Raw genomic sequence first — 19,060 nt, forward strand, 5'->3', positions numbered from 1 at the left:
CTTAAGCAAGGTTGTGGCAAGGGAATCTTCTATTAGTACAAGATTTTAATGTTCATAAAAGTCTTTAGTTATCACTAGCTTGATTCACTTTGTAAAACCTTGGCCTTTTTCTATTTTGAAATAATTTTTAACTTATCAATGGATATCAGGTTTTAACTTCTTAATCTGTGTGTGCATTTCCTACTGACATGCAAATTAAACAAAAATGCTGACAATGTCACTTCCCCAAATTCTATGGCTCACACATAAAGGCTTTTCATGTTTATAGAAGAAAGGCCATGGGTAGAGCAGAGAGGTGACCTCTCCTGCATTCTATTAATGAATGATTGTTTTCAATAACATACCACACATACTCTTTCACAGGTACTGTAACACAGAACATGGGCTGTAGGAAACCAAATCCATAGGGGAATAATCTTAGATAATTAACATAGAAACATTACATTTAAAATCATAGAAAATTAATAAAAAACTGTTTAGGGAGTTCCTATCTGAGTTTGATAGGATTTTCATCCTGATCTTTACATTTAGGTGAAAAACCTTTTTATGAAGTAAAAAAGTAAAGTAAGAGAACGGGCATGGAATAAGCTGAGTCATATTCTTTTAAGGCCTGGGCTTCAAAGTTGAAGTAATAACATGTGACTGAGAACATGTTTTAGTGTGGAGTTGAAGTGAGCATTAAAACATGATAATACAACAGATTATGATAATATAAAGCCCCGTGCCACTTTTCTGCAATCCAGCATGCATATTCATGTACTGTACTGTATGTATCATTTTGCATGTGTGTGTATATCAGAGAGAGAGTGAGGTAGGGAGAGAAAGAGAGAAAGAGAGAGAGAGAGAGAGAGAGAGAGAGAGAGAGAGAGATGTTGCTAAAATTAATATGTTCAGAAAGATGCATCAATACCCCTGGGCTTTCCCTCTTTAATCTTTTCTGTTGTTGAAAACTGAGGTGAAGGGCATGAGAGGGGAGAGAGAGAGAGGTACCACAACGATTAATGTCATCAATTCCCACTCTCCCCCCTCTACTCTAGCCCCTTCAGATCAAGAAAACAGTTTAAGCGTTTACGCTGCCAAACGGCTCGGTGGGAGAAGGAGAAGGAGAGAGGCCTGGTTTGCGGGGAAGCGATTCCGCAGAGATCTCTATCATTATAATAACTTTATAAGTGTTTCTGGTGCATTTCCTGTCTGATTTACTGCGCAGTCCCAGGGGCTGATGGGTAAGCACAGAAGACTCCCCTGCACAAGGCAGACCTGCTATTTTCGTACAGCAACCTGAGAATACTGTGCTATTAATCTGGATCTAAACGTAGCAGAAACATTAATAAAGCATTCCTGATAAATTACCTCCTCCAGTCTTAACACTATGAGTGTGTTGGCATCATAGGAGTGAACAGAGAAATGAAAAAGTCAATCTGCTTCCCAGTGCAGTCCCAACTCTCTCAGCCTCATATCCTCTCCTGGGTCAAAGGTGACACATGGACACATAAACCCTCATGTGGTGAAAGAAATGTGCAAAAATAGTTGTTGCGGCTTTCTATGCCCATTTAAAAAGTGAATGCAGTGAGGATAGAGAGATAAGCAGACACCAAAGGCTGAGCTGATATTTTACAATGGTTTTATGCAGGCACCAAGCAATTGGAAAAGTGACATTAAAGATGCAGATTTCTTTTCTTAAAATCTATATAATGGGTCTCACTTGGATCCATTACATAAACGATGGTGCTACAAGGAAATACATGTCTTACCATTATAAAAATTTCCCTAGTGAAGTCTGACTGAAGGAAATTGTAAAACAATATCTGCTTTGTAAATGGTTCCACCTTGCTAAGAGGCAAGCATGCAAAACATATTTCATATAACCATGAAGTAACAACATCTGGAAATGCTTTCCATAACATGCCTATCTTCTTTTCAGTTATTTTTAAAAGCAAGTGTATCTTCATCTGTGCTGATGCTTGACAGCAGACAGAAACAGAGTGGGTAGACAGACAAGGAGAAATTAAAATGAAAAGAAATGTTGAACATGTCTGTAGAGACAAGGTCATGTGCTTGTTAACACAAGAGCAAAAACTTTATCAAACTTATTTTATTCATCTGCAGCTACAACTTTTGTCTGTCACGCAGATGCTTGAATTTATTTTTTTTGTCAATGTATAGATCACTGATGTAAAGTGGCAGGTTATGTTGGAAATCTGTAATACATGTAAAATATTATAGTTTGTGGGTTGGTTGAGTGTCTAATTTGTTTAGAGAGAAACAATCTTCAAAATGTACCAACAGATTATACCACAGTGCCCTGTTTATCTGGAAACCAACGACCCGCGACTGATATAGCTTTCTAAATTCACTATAAAGAAACTACAGTCCTGATAGGTTCTGATTACGCATACATGTGCACACATTATTTATGAAAATATTGATAAATGAGGCCCAATGAGCCCAGAGGCATTTGATTGAACTTGAGCAGATAAGATGCTTCTGTACCATCAGCAGTTAATTATCAATGAAGGCAAGTGAGCCACACCTCTGACAGCCATACATGTTCAAACTATAACACCCCCACCATGTTTCACCACAGATGAGGGGGTTGCTTTGCCTCTTGGGCAGTTCCTCACTCTGATACAAGTCAATCTTGGTTGCATCTGTCCATAAGACCTTTTTCCAGATCTTTGTTGGCTCATGCTGTTTTTTCAGCTAATGGTTTGCATCTTGTGCTCTTTAAATATTTTTGTGAAGTCTTCTGCTGAGAGAAGTCGCTGACACATCCACACCTGTCTCCTGAAGACAGGCGTTTCGGGCAGGCGTTTGGAGGTGATTTGTTTATTTTTTGTCATTGACTGGAGAGGTCTTCCTTGGCCTACCAGCCCTTTTGCACTTACTGAGCTCACCAGTGCTCTCTTTCTTCTTAATGATGATTAAGAAGTTATGTTCTAACTGGTTATTTTGGTAAGCCTGTTGTTTGGCCTATGTCTGTTTTATTCTTATTTCTCATAATGGCTTCCTTGGCCCTCAAGTTGACAAATGGCAATAACTCCAAAGGAAATCAAAAGCCTAGAAGCAAGTCTAGATACTGGAAGCTCTTATACCCAAGGAAGCAACTAAAAACACCTGACTGATCAGAAACAGCAAAGAAGCCAACTGTCCAATTACTTTTGGTCTCCTAAAACAGGGGGACTATGCGTAAAACAGGATGCAAATACCATACATTTAAAGGTGACAGTATGCACTTAATCCTTACATTAATTGTTTAATTTCAAATCCAATGTGTACAGAGTCAAAATAACAGAAATTGTAGCACTGTCCAAATACTTAGGGACTGCACTGCATATTCCAGCGTTGATTTCAAGCTGCATTTTGATTGATCAACCTTCTGGTGATGATGAACAGAAAACAACTGTCTCAGCAGTATATGCCACATCTGTAACCCACGATACCCACCATGTACAAACCCAACAGCTAAAGGAGATGACTGTGGGCATTTGGTATTCTACTCTGAGCTGGAGTGCAGACACTCAGCTCCAAGTCCCTGCTGTCACTATGCTGGAATATTAGGAATCTGCATGTAGTGTAGCCATAATAGAAAACAAACAAGCTTTGATGTGGAAACAAACACTCAAAGCCTTCAGTCAACACCAGCTAGAATGTGGAGATAAAATCACACGGAATTAAAAAAGAAGGATATCCTACACTAAAGAAATGACTTGAGAAGCTCTTTAATTTTGGAAGCCACAAGAGAACTCCACTTGTATGTTTTTCAAATAGCTGCAGTACTTCCGACCACTACAATATTTGTCAAATCTACTGAACTCTTGAAGGTAGATCGGGGAAAGGGGTTTAGATGTATTTAATAAAAGGATGTGTGAAGGAACTATTTACTGGAGAAAGTATGTTTTTTTTTTTTGTTGTCTGGTGTTTTGGCACAAAACCAAAAGTGAAACCATTTTTGTGTTCTCAATGCACAGCGAAAGACAATAACTTTTAGCAATGGATGTCCGCAAAAATCAGCTTTGTTAACTGGGGCATTTAGTGCTTTATATTCATTGTTAAACACTGTAAACTGCAAATGGCTAGGTCTGAAGCAAACGTTCAGTCAAAATGCTGTTATATCAAAGAGCTCCAAACCTTGAGCATTGTGAAGCAATCATCTGTTACAGAGTGCACAGTTCCAGAGATAATTTCCTCCGATCATAATAAAATCAACACGATTACAATTCAACCAAAACATGACGACTTTATGGTGACGTCCCCATGGCGCTGTCAAAAAGACATTAGAAATAGGTCACATTTTAGTGTCTGCCATCCAGATGAAAATTAGACTAGAATACGACCTCAGAATGATGTCTGCTGATCAGTGCCTTTACTGCTTTATAGCTAATGGTACATCTGCGAGGCACCACAAAAACAGTTTACCACAGTGCACTACTGGTGCCTTCCCTCTTTCAGCATGTGAGACAGGAATATAAATTACTTGTGAATTAAGCCATAGGCTGTCTTCTTTATGCCTGCCCCCCCCCCATTTTTAACTTTAATCTAATGTTCTGTAAGTTACCAAGAGTAAGAACTTCTGCCATATAGGCACCATTGATACTATTGCTATTGAGGATAACATCACTACGAGAAGTTGCTACTATTCTGCTACCGAGGCATGAATGTGTTGATGTATATTTGCCACTGTCAATTAGGAAAGAAATAGAACCCCCCTCTGGCTTTGTTATTGCTGGAATGTGCAAACAACCATCCTGTTAATACTTTATACTTCTTTGTCATGCCAAATGGCTACTTTTGTCATCTGCAAGGCTGGGGAAGGGCCAAAATACTCTTCAAACCACCAACTCTGATGATCCCAGTTGTTTCATTATTCATTTTGAAGAGCAGAAGCCAATTTTTTAATGTTTGTTTGCCACTACTAAATTCCATGAGTTCCTTGAGTGAATTCAATTAATTGTTCTGAAGTAAGACCTTTGCATAGTACACATTTATAACTTCCTGTTAACTTGTATTATTATTTAGATTTCTAATGTCCAAATGTGAGAGAATAGTCCATTTGCTTCACTGCGGCAGTAGCAGACCGACAATGTTGTGAATATAACCCTTGAGAAAAAATTGCAAATGTAATTTTTTGAGTCAGGGATGGTGAAGCATATGGGTGGAGCAGTAAACATGGCACATTTCAATAACCTTTGATCTATGGATCGAAATGCAAACATGGTCATGGATTTTAAACCACATCTGGGAATTTTACTGACATGACGGGCCCCTTTAATGACTCTTTTATTTCACCTGAGAATAAGAAGTGGAAACAATTCAATGAATGACAAAGACATCATCGAGGCTACAAACGGGTACATGCAAGTTCCCAACAAAATAACTAGTTGACCTAAGAAGCACATGAAGGTGCAGGTGGTGGTCATGGTGTAGCACCCCCTCTGGCTGCACCCCCTAACTCATTCCTCCTGTTAGACATGTATGAAAAATGTCAATAGCAAAAGGAATGCTGGTTCACATCTGACAACATTAATCAAAGCCGTATATTAATGTTTCAGAACGCTTGAGAAGCCTCCATTTCATGAACTTTCAACTGGCCTCCTAATATCAGTACTACATATCCCAGTATAAATGCAAACAGGCAGAATGTGCCCCGGGCATCAGCACTACAAACCTAAGAACACTCGCGACGGATCACAAAAGTGCAACAGCACGAGACGATTCAGTCACACAGTGTGGGAGCACATCTCTCCCTGGCTGTGTAGTTGCTACATGGAAACATAACATGGGTTGGAATCGAGCATTGTAGGACAGGTAAGTACAGTTGGAAATACAGGATCATGTAATTAAGCAAAACATAAATGTAAAAATGGACTCATGTTGGCTCAATGTTTTTCAGATTTAGATAAGGTAACTTAGCTTAGCAAAAAGGTTTCTTTTGTTTCAGATGGACCTGTTCCAAAATGTAGACTAAGTTAGCCTCTCAATGCAATGTTAGTAGCTATATGCCATTATCATGCGGTAGTCGACACAAAGCACATACAATAAGTCTACTCCTGAAGACCTACTGAGGAGGTTACATGTATAATAATCTTGCTCTTTACTTTGTCTCAGAATGCGGCATTGCATTGCAACTAATGATATCGATTGTAAGAATCTAATTAGTTGATGTCTATTTGCTCGTTGTATCAGATTGGGCTAAATGGTAACCACATGTGCCCCATCATGCAGTAAGGTTGGGTGTATGTCATGGAAGTCACGGGAGTCACATATTCTGTGATTTCGCCATTTTTTTGGCAGTTCTTTTGATGTTCCCCATTTTTTGCCATTTCCACAAGTTACTCTGTTTTTAGTGCTTTCCATGATTTACCCTACAGCATTATTTCTTGAGGCCCACACAATACTACAAAATGCTGAGAGAAACAAAGTGTGACAACGTACACCAATGTTTTCTTTTCTCCCATGTAAATTACCTGAAAAATTAGTGCAGCTGATTAGCCAGACTGTTTTCACACCCTGACTCCCAGGTAGAGGGAGGGTGGAAAGCCAGCAGTTCAAGGCCCTTGAGGACAGTGGTTTGAGGAAAAGGGCTCTAGAATGAGCTGGGATCAAGATTCCCGTCCCTGTCAGTGGTCGCAATCAGATTTTCAATCAGATGTGCAATCACAACCTTATGGTAACATTGTAACAGGCGCTCCATCAAATACTAAACCTTGCAATGTAGGCTACAAAATATTGTCCTAAAACAAACTTTAAAAAAATTGTAATGGTGTTATATTTAACTACATATTTTAAATGCTCTACTATTAACAATGTTCTGTTAAATTAAAGTTAAAGCATTTAGCAGACCAAATTAAGTGATAAAATGCACTTGCCTATCAGTGCATATTACTTGTATAGCTATAAGAGCCAGCAAATGCATGTTTATTTCAATTTTTCTTCCTGTTCATACAATTGTGCATGTTATTTCAATAAGTTTCCCACTGCTGCAGATGAGATCTACTCATTTCATAAATAAATGTGTAACCACTACAACCACGGCAATTCAAAATGAAGAATTAAAATTCACAATGCTAAATATCAGCTGTACTTATCAGTCATTGGCTATTTCAATTATTTTATTGGCAATTGGTATCGGCCGATAAAAACCTGTATGAGGAAATCACTGACCTCCCTTTTTCTGCACAATTTGGAATGCCCAATTATATTCACCAGCCAGGTCAATACAGGAGAGAGCAGACAGGCATGTGCTCTTCTCCAAAACATGCCGTGTCAGTCCACAGGCATGAGTCAGCAGCTTGTGCAAGCAAACTTTAGGCACCCAACTGATCAATAGTTGTGAGCGATGAGACGCGCTCATCCGAGCAAAACTTTCCTCCATGGGCGATGAAACGGCTGCTACGGTGAAGAATTTGGGCAACCAGTCAGCTTAAAGAACCTTTGAGAAACCATCACTACAGCTGCATCTACTGCGTATTAATAATGTCTCACCATTACTGAGAGTCCCTTCCTTTGGTAAAACTGGTGTTCAGAAGTAGTACTTACCAAGACTGAACTGAGAGAAATGCTACAAAAAGCAATTCCAATTTCTACTCTTTTCCACTGGCCTACTGAATTGCAGCATATGAATATTTATTCATTATTATAAGAGGGGAATTTTATAAGAATTTTCATTCATTAACGGTATTACTCTTGCATTTGTTATTGTATTGAACTATATATAATATGCTTGTAAAGCTAATGTTAAATATTAAAATTTTCTGGATGGAAAATGTTTTGCCAGTCTGAAATATTTTCATCATAAATACCAAGAATCTGCGATACAATACAAACAGTTTAATTGTGTCATTAACAATCAATAACCACTCCTAGTTAGACCATTTCTGCATAAAGAAACCGAGAAACACTTATAAAACAGTCAGTTGTAACAAAATAACCGGTGTTCTCATTGCAATAAACTCATAAAAAAGAAACACTTTTTATACAGAATATTTATACAGGAATAGCTTCAAATTGGATTGTTAACCAAAGGAAGACACATTGCAAACATCAATTTTCACATAAATTGCATATGTTTTTTTTTCCTCTAAGGTGTTCTATAGGTTAGTAATTTACCTAAGCTTATTTGCATGATAGTAAAAATTGCATACAACATTAATCGTGAAGCTTGTAGCATGAGTTGCTTGACATATAGCACTTTTTATAGGCAACCTTTAAAGCACATTTTCCATTTAAAACGTTTAAGACACTTGTTTTTTTTTTACTGCCCATCAAAATTACATTTATAAATAGAAAATATCAGTAAAATAAAAAGCATTACATAACAAAAAATTTCAAATCAACAAAAACAAAGTAATTACATCAGAACGCTGCAAAACGATCTGCAAATAAATAATGAATGATGACAAAAACAAAGAAAGGTTGTGTTTCACATTTCAAACTGTGTGGAGATTCAGAAATTACAGTGACAACGTTTTTGCAAAATAATTGAACATCGGCAGTGCCATATAGTACAAGGCATTTGTTGGCATAGTTTCTCTTTAAAACTGTATCTTTTTACAGTTAATATATGTCTCTCTATATATTTATATTTCTTCCTAACAAATAATATTGTAAAGATTGAGCCGTTCCTCAGTGCTCATGCGTCCTCAGGTTCCAGAGTTTGAGTGGTCCGTAATCAAGTTTATGCTCTAAAATCATAGCAATTCTGCTAGCAGGCGTCAGACTTGGTACCTCACCTTTAAGGCCTAGTCGTTGACTTTTTTTCTACTTATGCATTTTAAAATCCAGTGAACACCACGTACGTAAACACCTATGAAAGTCTATCAAACTCCATTGACTTTATCAGTAGCTCAAAATCAGTGTAAAAACAATGGACATCAAGTGCAGTCAGCAAATTTCCATGGTAACATTTTTTTGTGCAAGTTATTAAATGATGCATCAGTCTTTACAGTGAATATTACAGGGTGTATTTTTAATTTTTTTTTTTACAAAATCAAAAGAAACAAACAAGTCTGTTTAAATAGTATTACAGTGGCACTGCAAGAAGGGAGAGTGAGCGCCAGGGCTACTCTTTGGAGTCATGGTCGGACTCGGACTGGACCTCTCCGGTCAGGTGCTCCTCGATCTTGATGGAGAAGATGGTGCTGCTGGTCTGCGTGCTCTCGTCCAGGTCCTTCAGCAGCTCGCCCTCCTTGAAGCTGGCCAGGTCCTCCTCGAAGGCCGCGTGGTCCTTCAGCTTGCCGTGGTGGTTGACGTAGATGCGCTGGTTCTGGAAGAACTTGATGATGGTGTGCTTGGGCAGGTCCAGCTGGGCCGACAGGGTGTGGATGGCCTCCTCGTCGGGGTACAGGCCCACGTCCTGGATGAAGCTCTGCAGGATGCCCAGGGCCTCCAGGGAGATCTTGTTCCCCGGCCGCCCTTTGCTCCGGCTCTCGTCCTCTGATTCGGCGGGCGAGGCTGTGGAGGGCTGGCGAGGGGGCAGGCGCGGCCCCGCCTGCTGCTGCTGCATCGGCTGCTGCAAGGGCTGCTGGGAAAGAGAGGGCTGGGACGGATGCTGCTGAGGCATCAGGGGCTGGTGCTGAGGTTGTTGATGCGGCAGGGCCTAGCGTTGGGAGAAAAGTAAAGTCAAGGAGTCTTAGTAAGTTTGCATGCTGACACGTCCATTCAAATTCACTCTGTAGTTTAAGGAGATTTGACCATTTTCAATATTTCCAAAGTTTAATTTCATGTTCTTTTTTCAGGTTTTATGGATTCTGATTTAATACCTTGTTCAGTTTAACATGATAAGGTCGAAAAAGAATTTGAACCTAAACCAAGTCTAATTCCAGTGCACTACCTACTCAACACTGTTCCCATTTTGTGCTGATACTTATTTGTTACTGACCACATGAGCAATTCCTGAAATAAGTCAACCCTTATTTCTTTAATCCGAGTGATAAATTGAACATAGTTAACAGAAAGCATGAAAGGTGTTCTGTTCTGGCTCCAATCTCGTGTTGCTTCTTCCCCGCCAACGTGTTTAGGATACCTCTTCCCGACCATAAACCTTAGAATTCACACAGGGACTATAAGGGTCTCCTTAGTGTAAGGTCTCAACTGCTCAGCCAGCATCATTCACATCTGTTCTTATCAAATTCCATTCATATCGCTGTACGTCCACGACACAAATGACGGGCAAAAGCTTAACTCCGACTGAATGCCTACACAAAGTCAATTGGGTTTGCTGATCACAACCAATTGAAAGTGTGATAATGCTATCACGGTCCGTTGTTTTTACAGCGCTGTTATTCTGCTGGCCAGGTTCACATCAGACTGAGCACAAGACGCATTAAAATGTGAACAATGAGGCATTCTGGGACGGGAGAGAGCAGGGAGGGTAGATATGACAGCCAGATGACCACACAAACCCTGTTTTTTCCTGGCCCAGCCCTGACCCAGAAGCAGTGGCACTGATGAACAGATGTGGTGTGCTGCTGCCATTCCCACATGCTGGCTTTCTTTGTAAATCAAAGATAAGAACAGACTCTAGCACACAAACTTGTGTGGGAACTACAGTAATGTAATTCAGCTCTGCTGGCCAGCAGGGACAGCAGCAACCTACCCAACTTGTAACCTGAAGAACAACTGTGTAAATGCACTTACCTTTATTAATTATAAGTATGAATATGTATCATATCATGTATGAAAGTCCAGTCTTAGAACATGGCTGAAGGTATGAACAACATAAAAAGGACATTCAATTTCATTAAAATGTAATAATTAAATGCATTTTTTGGAAGAGGAACTGCAAAGCCACATTTTCTCATTTTATACAGGCTGACAGCACACAGCAGTAGTGCGTGACATGTATGTAGGTTAGGTACAGTTAAGGTTGCTTGCATGCATTCAGGTGGTTTGTGTGGGTAGCTGTCTGTGTGCAGGACTGTGTGTGTATATGCGCTTGCAAATGCACGAGTGTGTGCTCAGGTATGCATGCTGACATTTGTGTGTGGGTAGATAAGAACTGTACTGCATGCGCGTGTGTGTGTGTGTGTGTGTGTGTGTGTGTGTGTGTGGATAAATGGCCCAAGGGACTCTACACTGTTTTTTTTGTTTTTGTTATCTAGCCAAAGCTTTTATCCAAAGCGACTTACAGTAGATTGAACTAAGCAGGAGCCAGTCCCCCCAGGAGCAATATGGGGTTAAGAGCCTAACAGCTGCACAGATCTTATTGTTGCTACACCAGGGCTAGCCAAGCACCTTAGCCAGTCTCCAGTCCGCACCCACCTGCATGGGGTCGGAGGGCACGTGCATGAGCTGAGGGGGGCGGTCGGCGTGGTGCTGCGGGCCTCCGCTGCTCTCCTGCTCGTAGATGGCGTCGCGCTCCGTCTGGGCCAGGCTCAGGAAGCGGCGGATCATGGACAGGTTCTCCCACAGGGTGCGGTTCTCTGGAGAAGGGTCCTCCTTCCAGCGCAACAGCTCACACAGCCAACCCTGCAGCAGGAGGAGGAAGAGGCTGCAGTCACGCCTTCCACGTTCCCGCCTCACACACCCGCTGAGGATGTGTGTACGTTACACATGGACGTTCGTACACCCCACAACATGGGCCGGACGGACATGGAGCGCAGAACGAAAATGGCGCAAATGAACTAAAAATGAAAAAATATGTATACTTCAGTCCTGAGGTTCCAGCATACACGTCGTGCGATAGTGTGATAAGGAGAACTTGAGCACCGGCAGAGGGAAAGCGAACTGAACTGGCAGCAGCTTGGAGAAGGGTTAAGGAAACTGGCCTTGTGGCATTGTTGCTAGCTTAAACCCAGAGTGAGGCAAATGTCATTAAGCAGGGCTCTGAACCTGAAATGCTTGAGGAGATATTCAGCTGTATAAAATGATAATGTGGAAAGTGTACTGCCCTGGATCTGGGGTGCTGCTAAGGGGATGAATTATGTAGCGATGTGATGAGAGGCCAGGCTGGGAGAGACCGTGTGGGAGACGGTGTGTGTGAGAAGGGAAAGAGTGCCTGAATGTTGGGGGGAGAAAATGGGCAGGAAGAGAGAGCTCCAGGAGAGTGTGGAGAGGTGGATGCAGAGCTCCAGGAGAGTGTGGGGAGGTGGAAGCAGAGCTCCAGGAGAGTGTGGGGAGGTGGAAGCAGAGCTCCAGGAGAGTGTGGAGAGGTGGATGCAGAGCTCCAGGAGAGTGTGGGGAGACGGTGTGTGTGAGAAGGGAAAGAGTGCCTGAATGTTGGGGGGAGAAAATGGGCAGGAAGAGAGAGCTCCAGGAGAGTGTGGAGAGGTGGATGCAGAGCTCCAGGAGAGTGTGGGGAGGTGGAAGCAGAGCTCCAGGAGAGTGTGGGGAGGTGGAAGCAGAGCTCCAGGAGAGTGTGGAGAGGTGGATGCAGAGCTCCAGGAGAGTGTGGGGAGACGGTGTGTGTGAGAAGGGAAAGAGTGCCTGAATGTTGGGGGGAGAAAATGGGCAGGAAGAGAGAGCTCCAGGAGAGTGTGGAGAGGTGGATGCAGAGCTCCAGGAGAGTGTGGGGAGGTGGAAGCAGAGCTCCAGGAGAGTGTGGGGAGGTGGAAGCAGAGCTCCAGGAGAGTGTGGAGAGGTGGATGCAGAGCTCCAGGAGAGTGTGGGGAGGTGGAAGCAGAGCTCCAGGAGAGTGTAGGGAGGTGGGAGCAGAGCTCTAGGAGAGTGTGGGGAGGTGGGAGCAGAGCTCCAGGAAAGTGTGGGGAGGTGGAAGCAGAGCTCCAGGAAAGTGTGGGGAGGTGGAAGCAGAGCTCCAGGAGAGTGTAGGGAGGTGGTGGGCTGGTGGGCTGCTGGCTGTGTGGCAGAGCAGCACTGTAATCTCCTGGCCTGAGAGCAGCCACAACCCCAATACACACACAGACACATGCACGCATGCACACACACATACATACACACACACACAGGCTTACGCATGCACGCGCACACACACACACATCACACATGCCACACATGTAGGCACACACAGACACATGCACACATACACACACACACAGGCACACACACACACACACACAGAAAAATGCATGTATGCACACACTCACACCACACACACATGCAGTCGCGCGCACACACACACACACACACACGTGGCCACACACTCACACACAGAGGGTCAGATGGAGGCCAGGAGAAAGAGAAAAGGGGAACCCCATGTTAACACCTTGTTCTCTGCTCTTCAGGCATTTGCATGCAGTGGGAACTGGGCTGTGCTCATCTGATGCCAGTGGTTTTAGGGGAACTTTTTTCCCAAACCAACTGGTAATGAGGTAAATCTTAGCACACACCATTCATGGGGGCACACGCACACACACACGCACACCCAACCCAGCTGGGTTAATGCAGGCTCCAAGGTCTGAGCAAACCGAACTAAAACATGCAAGTGGGTTCCACCTTAATGCCGTGATCTCTGGAATTAAATCAAGTACACTTCCAATTCAGAGAGCTTTATACATAAAGGCAAACATAATTATGGTATTAACGACATTCAAGTCTTCATTGGCTCAGTTCAAAGGTCTTCGGCTGGTCTTATATAAGGTGGATATAAACTAAAGACTAGCAGTAAAAGTAGGGCCTCAGCAGCCTTGGACATTAAAATGAGACTCTACTACCTACACCACACATTTCACTTCTAATACAGATTCACTGTATGAAATATATTCAGTACTGCGCAAGTATATGCCAACTTTCAACATGAATCAAGAATCAACAGATTCTTTTACAGGTAGTTGCCTATGACAACAAAGCCATTCATTGTTACCTATAAACAACACAGTCACACATGGAGACATGGCTGGAATACGAAAGAATGCCACACTTGATTAAACAATTTATGTTACGGGAGGGGGCTAACATTTCCCAATCATGACATTTCATTTTCAGCTGCATCCATTATACGCTGTCAGCTGCTGTTAAGTCTTTGCTCAGAGAAACCTGTCTCTGAATAGGAGATATCAATAATTTAAACGCATTCATCTTTCCTTATCCACCCAGGGTGAAGAGACACTAATATGATCAAAGACATGCGAGAGGAACACTAGTGCAAACCCTTGCAGGAGAAAACAAGACTAACATGGGCATAGAGCACAGTCTTTCTAAAACAATACCTTAGTTTAGTAAATTAAAAGTTTATTGAGAGTGAACCTCCCGATGTGCATTTCCTAGGCCTTGTTCATCATCGGAGCAGAGGTCAAAACGGTACACATTCACAGGGTAGTAAACTTTTCAACAGCCACACACAGAAAAGCACTAACTCCATTGTATAGCTGTGTATAAATAGCAATGTGGCTTTCTGATAAAAATATTTCTCTGGGAACACAATGGCTGAATTCATGCGCGAGATTCACCCAGCGATGCAGCACACCGTGTGTGTGTGAGAGAGAGAGAGAATAAGAGAGAGAGTGAGAGAGAGAGTCACAAGCTGCCAATGAGTGGACAGGCCCGGCTCTGTCAGAGAACAGCCTGTTATTCACGTCCTGTCCAAGGCGGACACACATTAGCACATTAATAAACAGGTCAGTGTGCTGAGGACCCACACACAAAAAATGGCCCCACAGTCCCTCTGCGGTCAATCCATGTCTGCAAACACTTTCTTCTAATCGCATTTCTCCATTATCAGCCAACCGTCCGCAATGCGCCACCAACTGCTGCTCTCGTTAACAGGGCTGAGGAACTTATTACAACTGTTTTCCAAGAAAACAAAGAATGTTTGAGAAGATTCGCTTTCGGGAGTTTATGGATATTATTTCAGTTTTACTATAAGTTTTCAACTATATGTTTAGAGAAGTTCCTGACGACCTGTCGGCATTATAATGGCTAGAATAAGGACAAAACTTGCATTTCAAGCAGCTCCAAAGCAGCCTTATGCCTCTATTTTGTGTCTGTGGAATAATTGAAGATTATTTTTTTTAAATGACATTAAATCTTATTTTTGGTTGTAACCATGTCCTACTGCACACACCTCCTGAGATGTCTGCACTCAAAAGATGTACAGGCCCAATATAAAAATCGATACTTGGAAAATGCAGTTAAATTTGTCTTTTCTCATAATAAAGCCACTTAAAAAAAATAGATTGAAAAAAACAGACCATAAGTCTATGGTTCACATATGCTTATGCCTAATTGAAGTTTGCAGGTAAAGCTTCAGTAGAAAAATTTACATAATCCCTCAATCAATGTTTTCAGTCAGGATCAAGAGCATAGTGAGTCAATGCCACTTTAAGAGCTTACTGTATTTTCAAATGTTTGGTACATGTCCAGCCACATCCCTGGGAAAGATTTTCCCTGACACACCACAGGTACTTTTCCTACTTTATGCAAATGGATGAAGTCTGTTTCTTCCCTAACTGACAGAGATGTGGAAGGGCAGCTGTCTGATTACAGCATTACCTTCTCTGTAAACATTTGAATGTAAACAAAAGGACGAAAAATGTTTCGAAATCAAGTTATTTCAAAGTTTAATGAATTCAAATCATTGTTAATGGAATACTTCAGCTAGTCCGCAGTAAATGCAGTTGCATAGGAGAGAGACAAACATCTCCATGTCACAACTAGGAACAAATGGGTAAGAGACAAAGCATTATTGTTTTTCTCTTCTTGATCCTGGCAGCAGCCCAGCTCCTGCAGACAATGTTATGCAGATAAATTCAAAAGATAACATGGTTCGTTCAAACCTGTTATTCCCCGCGAATAGCTCTGCACAGTTACGTGTGCTGTATTGGAAATATGTGGCGGGCACTCATTGCGTCCATCTGCTGACAGAGAAATATTAATGCACACTTGTCTGTGTTCTCACAGCATATGCGAATCTCCTGCAACAATAAGCAAACACATGCTGAAAATAGACTGAAACGGACGCATTTTGTGGAAATCTTATTATGCAAATAAAAATGCTCTAAGCTGATATTCAAATTTTTCTTGGCGAAGGGCGAAGGCACTGAACGAAAAAATGGCCCGGTAAAAACCCGGCCGGGCGGCCCCAACGCTGACGTTAAGGTGGTCAACCCTGTTAACTTCTGTATTTGCCACTGGTCAAAGCACGAAAACTGATTACGTACCATTTCGTAAATCTGTATTACCCCAGTATTATCCACTGACATCAAGATTGACTTCAAGGTAGTCTAATTACAGCATAAACAACAAAATAAGATCTGCATCAAACATGAGGAAAAACAGAAAAAGCCCCGGGTTAAGAGATGTTTCGCACGCAGTGAAGCAGTCGAGCCACCACCCAGGTCACTCAACCACAGTTCACTTCCTCTGAGTAACTGAAGATCTCCAAAGGTGATACCAAATGTAAGAGCCAAGTTCAAACCTGCTTTAAAGTTTTTATTCTCTCCCATACAACACAAAGCCAGAAGCTATACGAAGATATGTATGCTTCACTGTGTAATAAAATTACTGTTGTAGAAATGCTTTTAACGCTTAAAAGTTTTGTGGGGTTTCTACAACCAGCAAAGTTCATAAATGAAAATGAAGACTGTTAGTTTCCAACTATATTATTTTTTAGCTCGTACTCTCAATGCAGAATAGTTCAATACTGCAAACACTGAGTTTCAATTACATACATTCCTACATCATTTTCCATTGATCCACCCACAGCATTTAACCAATTTTCAAATGATATGAAATGCAGCTCATTTCAGAGTGAACATTCAAGTGTTAAATTCTCTGGCACGACGATTCAATCATTTTTAACCTTTAACATCCCTCTTTAGATCGGTTATGGAGCAGCTTTAATAAAGCGTTAAAGGCAGCAGTGTTCATGCTGCTGTTACCGTGTATCTCTGCATGTATGAACATCTGTTCAGCTGAAACAAACAGCATGTTATTCTGCTCCTCTACCCTGAAAGTGAGACACATGAAGTAGGGACCTAACGCAGTCCCGTGGTGCACACCAGCTGGGGACTGTGTGAAGTCAACACGTTCGGGTTGAAGGTCATGACCTCCTGCATCACAATGGGGATTCAGCAACGCCCACAGATGGAGATCGAGCAGTTCCCATGTACATGCTGGGAGCGCCAGCCTGAAAACCATGCTTACACACACAAACGCACACATGATGCCACTATTTTTAATCTATTACTTTCCCCTCGCGAGACTTCCTGTGATTTTTGTGTCGATAAGTTTAGCTTCGGAAATGCGAACAACTGGAACAACATTCATTCCCTTCCAACCCAAAACAGAGAAAAAAGAAAAGAAAAAAATATTTTTAAAGCAAGGCTAGGGGTTGGCTCCATACAATTCAGGATTGCAAGTGCATTTTAAATAATTTACAATGGGGAGGGGGGGGGGCATTTCTGAGATACACTGGATTGCGTTCGTCGAGAAGCGCCAGTAAAAGAGGTTCTGATCTAAACAAAGGCGTAAATTGTGTGATTTCGTGCGGAGGAGCCATTTGATGATGGGCATTAACGTTGCGCCTTAGATTAATTATACCTTTATTGTGGGGTTTGATAATTGGATACAGACAGCTAGCAGCTGTCTCTGGATCTCTGTGTGGCACTGCAGCCCGACTCTCTCCCTCACTGCAGGGCCCGGCAGGTACAGCCGCACATAACACCCATCACTCACTGCTGAGGAAGACACATAAAGGAGCTGCTGACCCTTCACAAAATCAGCCATTTACTACAAGCTTTACAGCAGCTCAAGACGCTATTTTACCAAATAAAGCATAATCCTGACAAATCAGTGCTGCAATTATTTCATTACAGAAAAGGGAGAAAATAGGGAAAATTTCAATGTGCAATTTAAATCGAAGGCTTTTTTTTTTCTCGTTTTCATGTACTGCATGTTCAGTCTGTAAGTTTGATTTTAAAAAGTGCAATTTTTAAAAAAAGTGCAATTTTAAAATGGCTTTATTTGCAGTGGCTGCACAATTCTATTTTAAGCAAATAGCATTTTCAAATTAAGTGTACAGCACAGATTTTAGTTGGTCAAAAAGCAGCCATTACAGCTACATTAAAAAGGGAGTAACGGTATATAGATATTTTGAAGAAAAAAAAAATCTTAATTCTTAATGAATAATTAGGCCTACATTTTTCAATCAGTATGAAAGGAAATGTGCATCATACTGCAGCCAAGAGCTAAATGCAGTGGCTACTCAGAAGAGAAGAGAATAGAATAGAATAGAATGCAACAGGATATTTTCGAGTGCAGAAAACAGAAAACTTTCAAAACAGGCAAAAAAATAAATAAATAGGTGAGAACGAAATGGACAATATTTTCCCCTTCCTTTCTCACAACATGTGGTTTTGATTTGAGAGAAAATGAACAAGCTGTTTGTGGTTAAACTGTCTAATCGGCTGTTATCGGGCTTGCAGCGCTCTGAAGATTTACAGGATACATCAGCTTCTGTCACCGAGAGGGGAGGGACGGAGGGAGGGAGGGAGGGTAAAGAAGTGAGGGGGGGGGGGGGATAAGGGCCGGAGAGAGGGGGAGGGAGCGGGCCGTTCTGAGTGAGCCGTCAGAGAGGAGAGGGGGGGGGGGGAGAGAGGGAGAGAGGGAGGGAGGGAGGGAGCGGGGCGAGACGCCGGGCCCGGACGCGGACGTGCTCGCGCTGCATCTGCCGGGGCCCGCTAGCCGCAGTTAAATTGAAATATTTCACAGCGTGTGTCAGAAGCATGCAGAATGGTAATTATGACAGATCTGATTAAGCGGGCGAGCCGGGGGCTGGGCGAGAGGCTCCGGGCTGCAGGTGCGACCTTGTGCATTCCTGCGTGTGTAAATAAAATTAATTACAAGCGTGGGGGCGCGCTGCGCGTGACACCGCGCGCGCCGGGAGTCCCACGGGGGGGACCCTAATGGAATATTTTCCCCGAGTCTAATAATACAGTTGGTATTGACTTGAGGTAATTAGAGGGATCATTAAAGCGGTTTTCCCGGCGTATTTGCCTGCCTGATCAGATTAGCGAGAATGGGACTCAGAACAAGCCCTGTGTGGTCTGCTGGAGGAGGCAGAGAGAGGCTACCAAATCGCAGGCGTGCTGATGAGCGGTTCGCTTATGCGCAAACCGTGCGCCCCGAACCTGCCTCGCTCCACCGAGGGGGAGAGGGAGAGAGAGAC

At 42.3% G+C, this 19,060-nt stretch overlaps 1 protein-coding gene across 8 annotated transcripts in view; it reads right to left on the reverse strand.

Annotated features, from left to right (window-relative positions):
• Nucleotides 1–7,812: 7,812 nt before the first annotated feature.
• Nucleotides 7,813–19,060, reverse strand: part of satb1b (SATB homeobox 1b) — a 53,887-nt gene continuing 42,639 nt past the window's right edge. For 5 of the 8 annotated variants that reach the window (XM_061248903.1, XM_061248887.1, XM_061248850.1 and 2 more), the window contains 2 exons: nucleotides 11,233–11,466; nucleotides 7,813–9,595 (listed from right to left, as the gene is read on the reverse strand). In XM_061248903.1, the coding sequence (XP_061104887.1) occupies nucleotides 9,059–9,595; nucleotides 11,233–11,466 (771 nt within the window). In that variant the 3' untranslated portion in view covers nucleotides 7,813–9,058. The remainder of the gene's footprint in view (nucleotides 9,596–11,232; nucleotides 11,467–19,060) is intronic. The other 3 variants (XM_061248911.1, XM_061248896.1, XM_061248878.1) reach the window with 1 other exon arrangement.

Source organism: Conger conger, chromosome 1, assembly GCF_963514075.1.
Source record: "Conger conger chromosome 1, fConCon1.1, whole genome shotgun sequence".
NCBI classification, from domain to species: domain Eukaryota; kingdom Metazoa; phylum Chordata; class Actinopteri; order Anguilliformes; family Congridae; genus Conger; species Conger conger.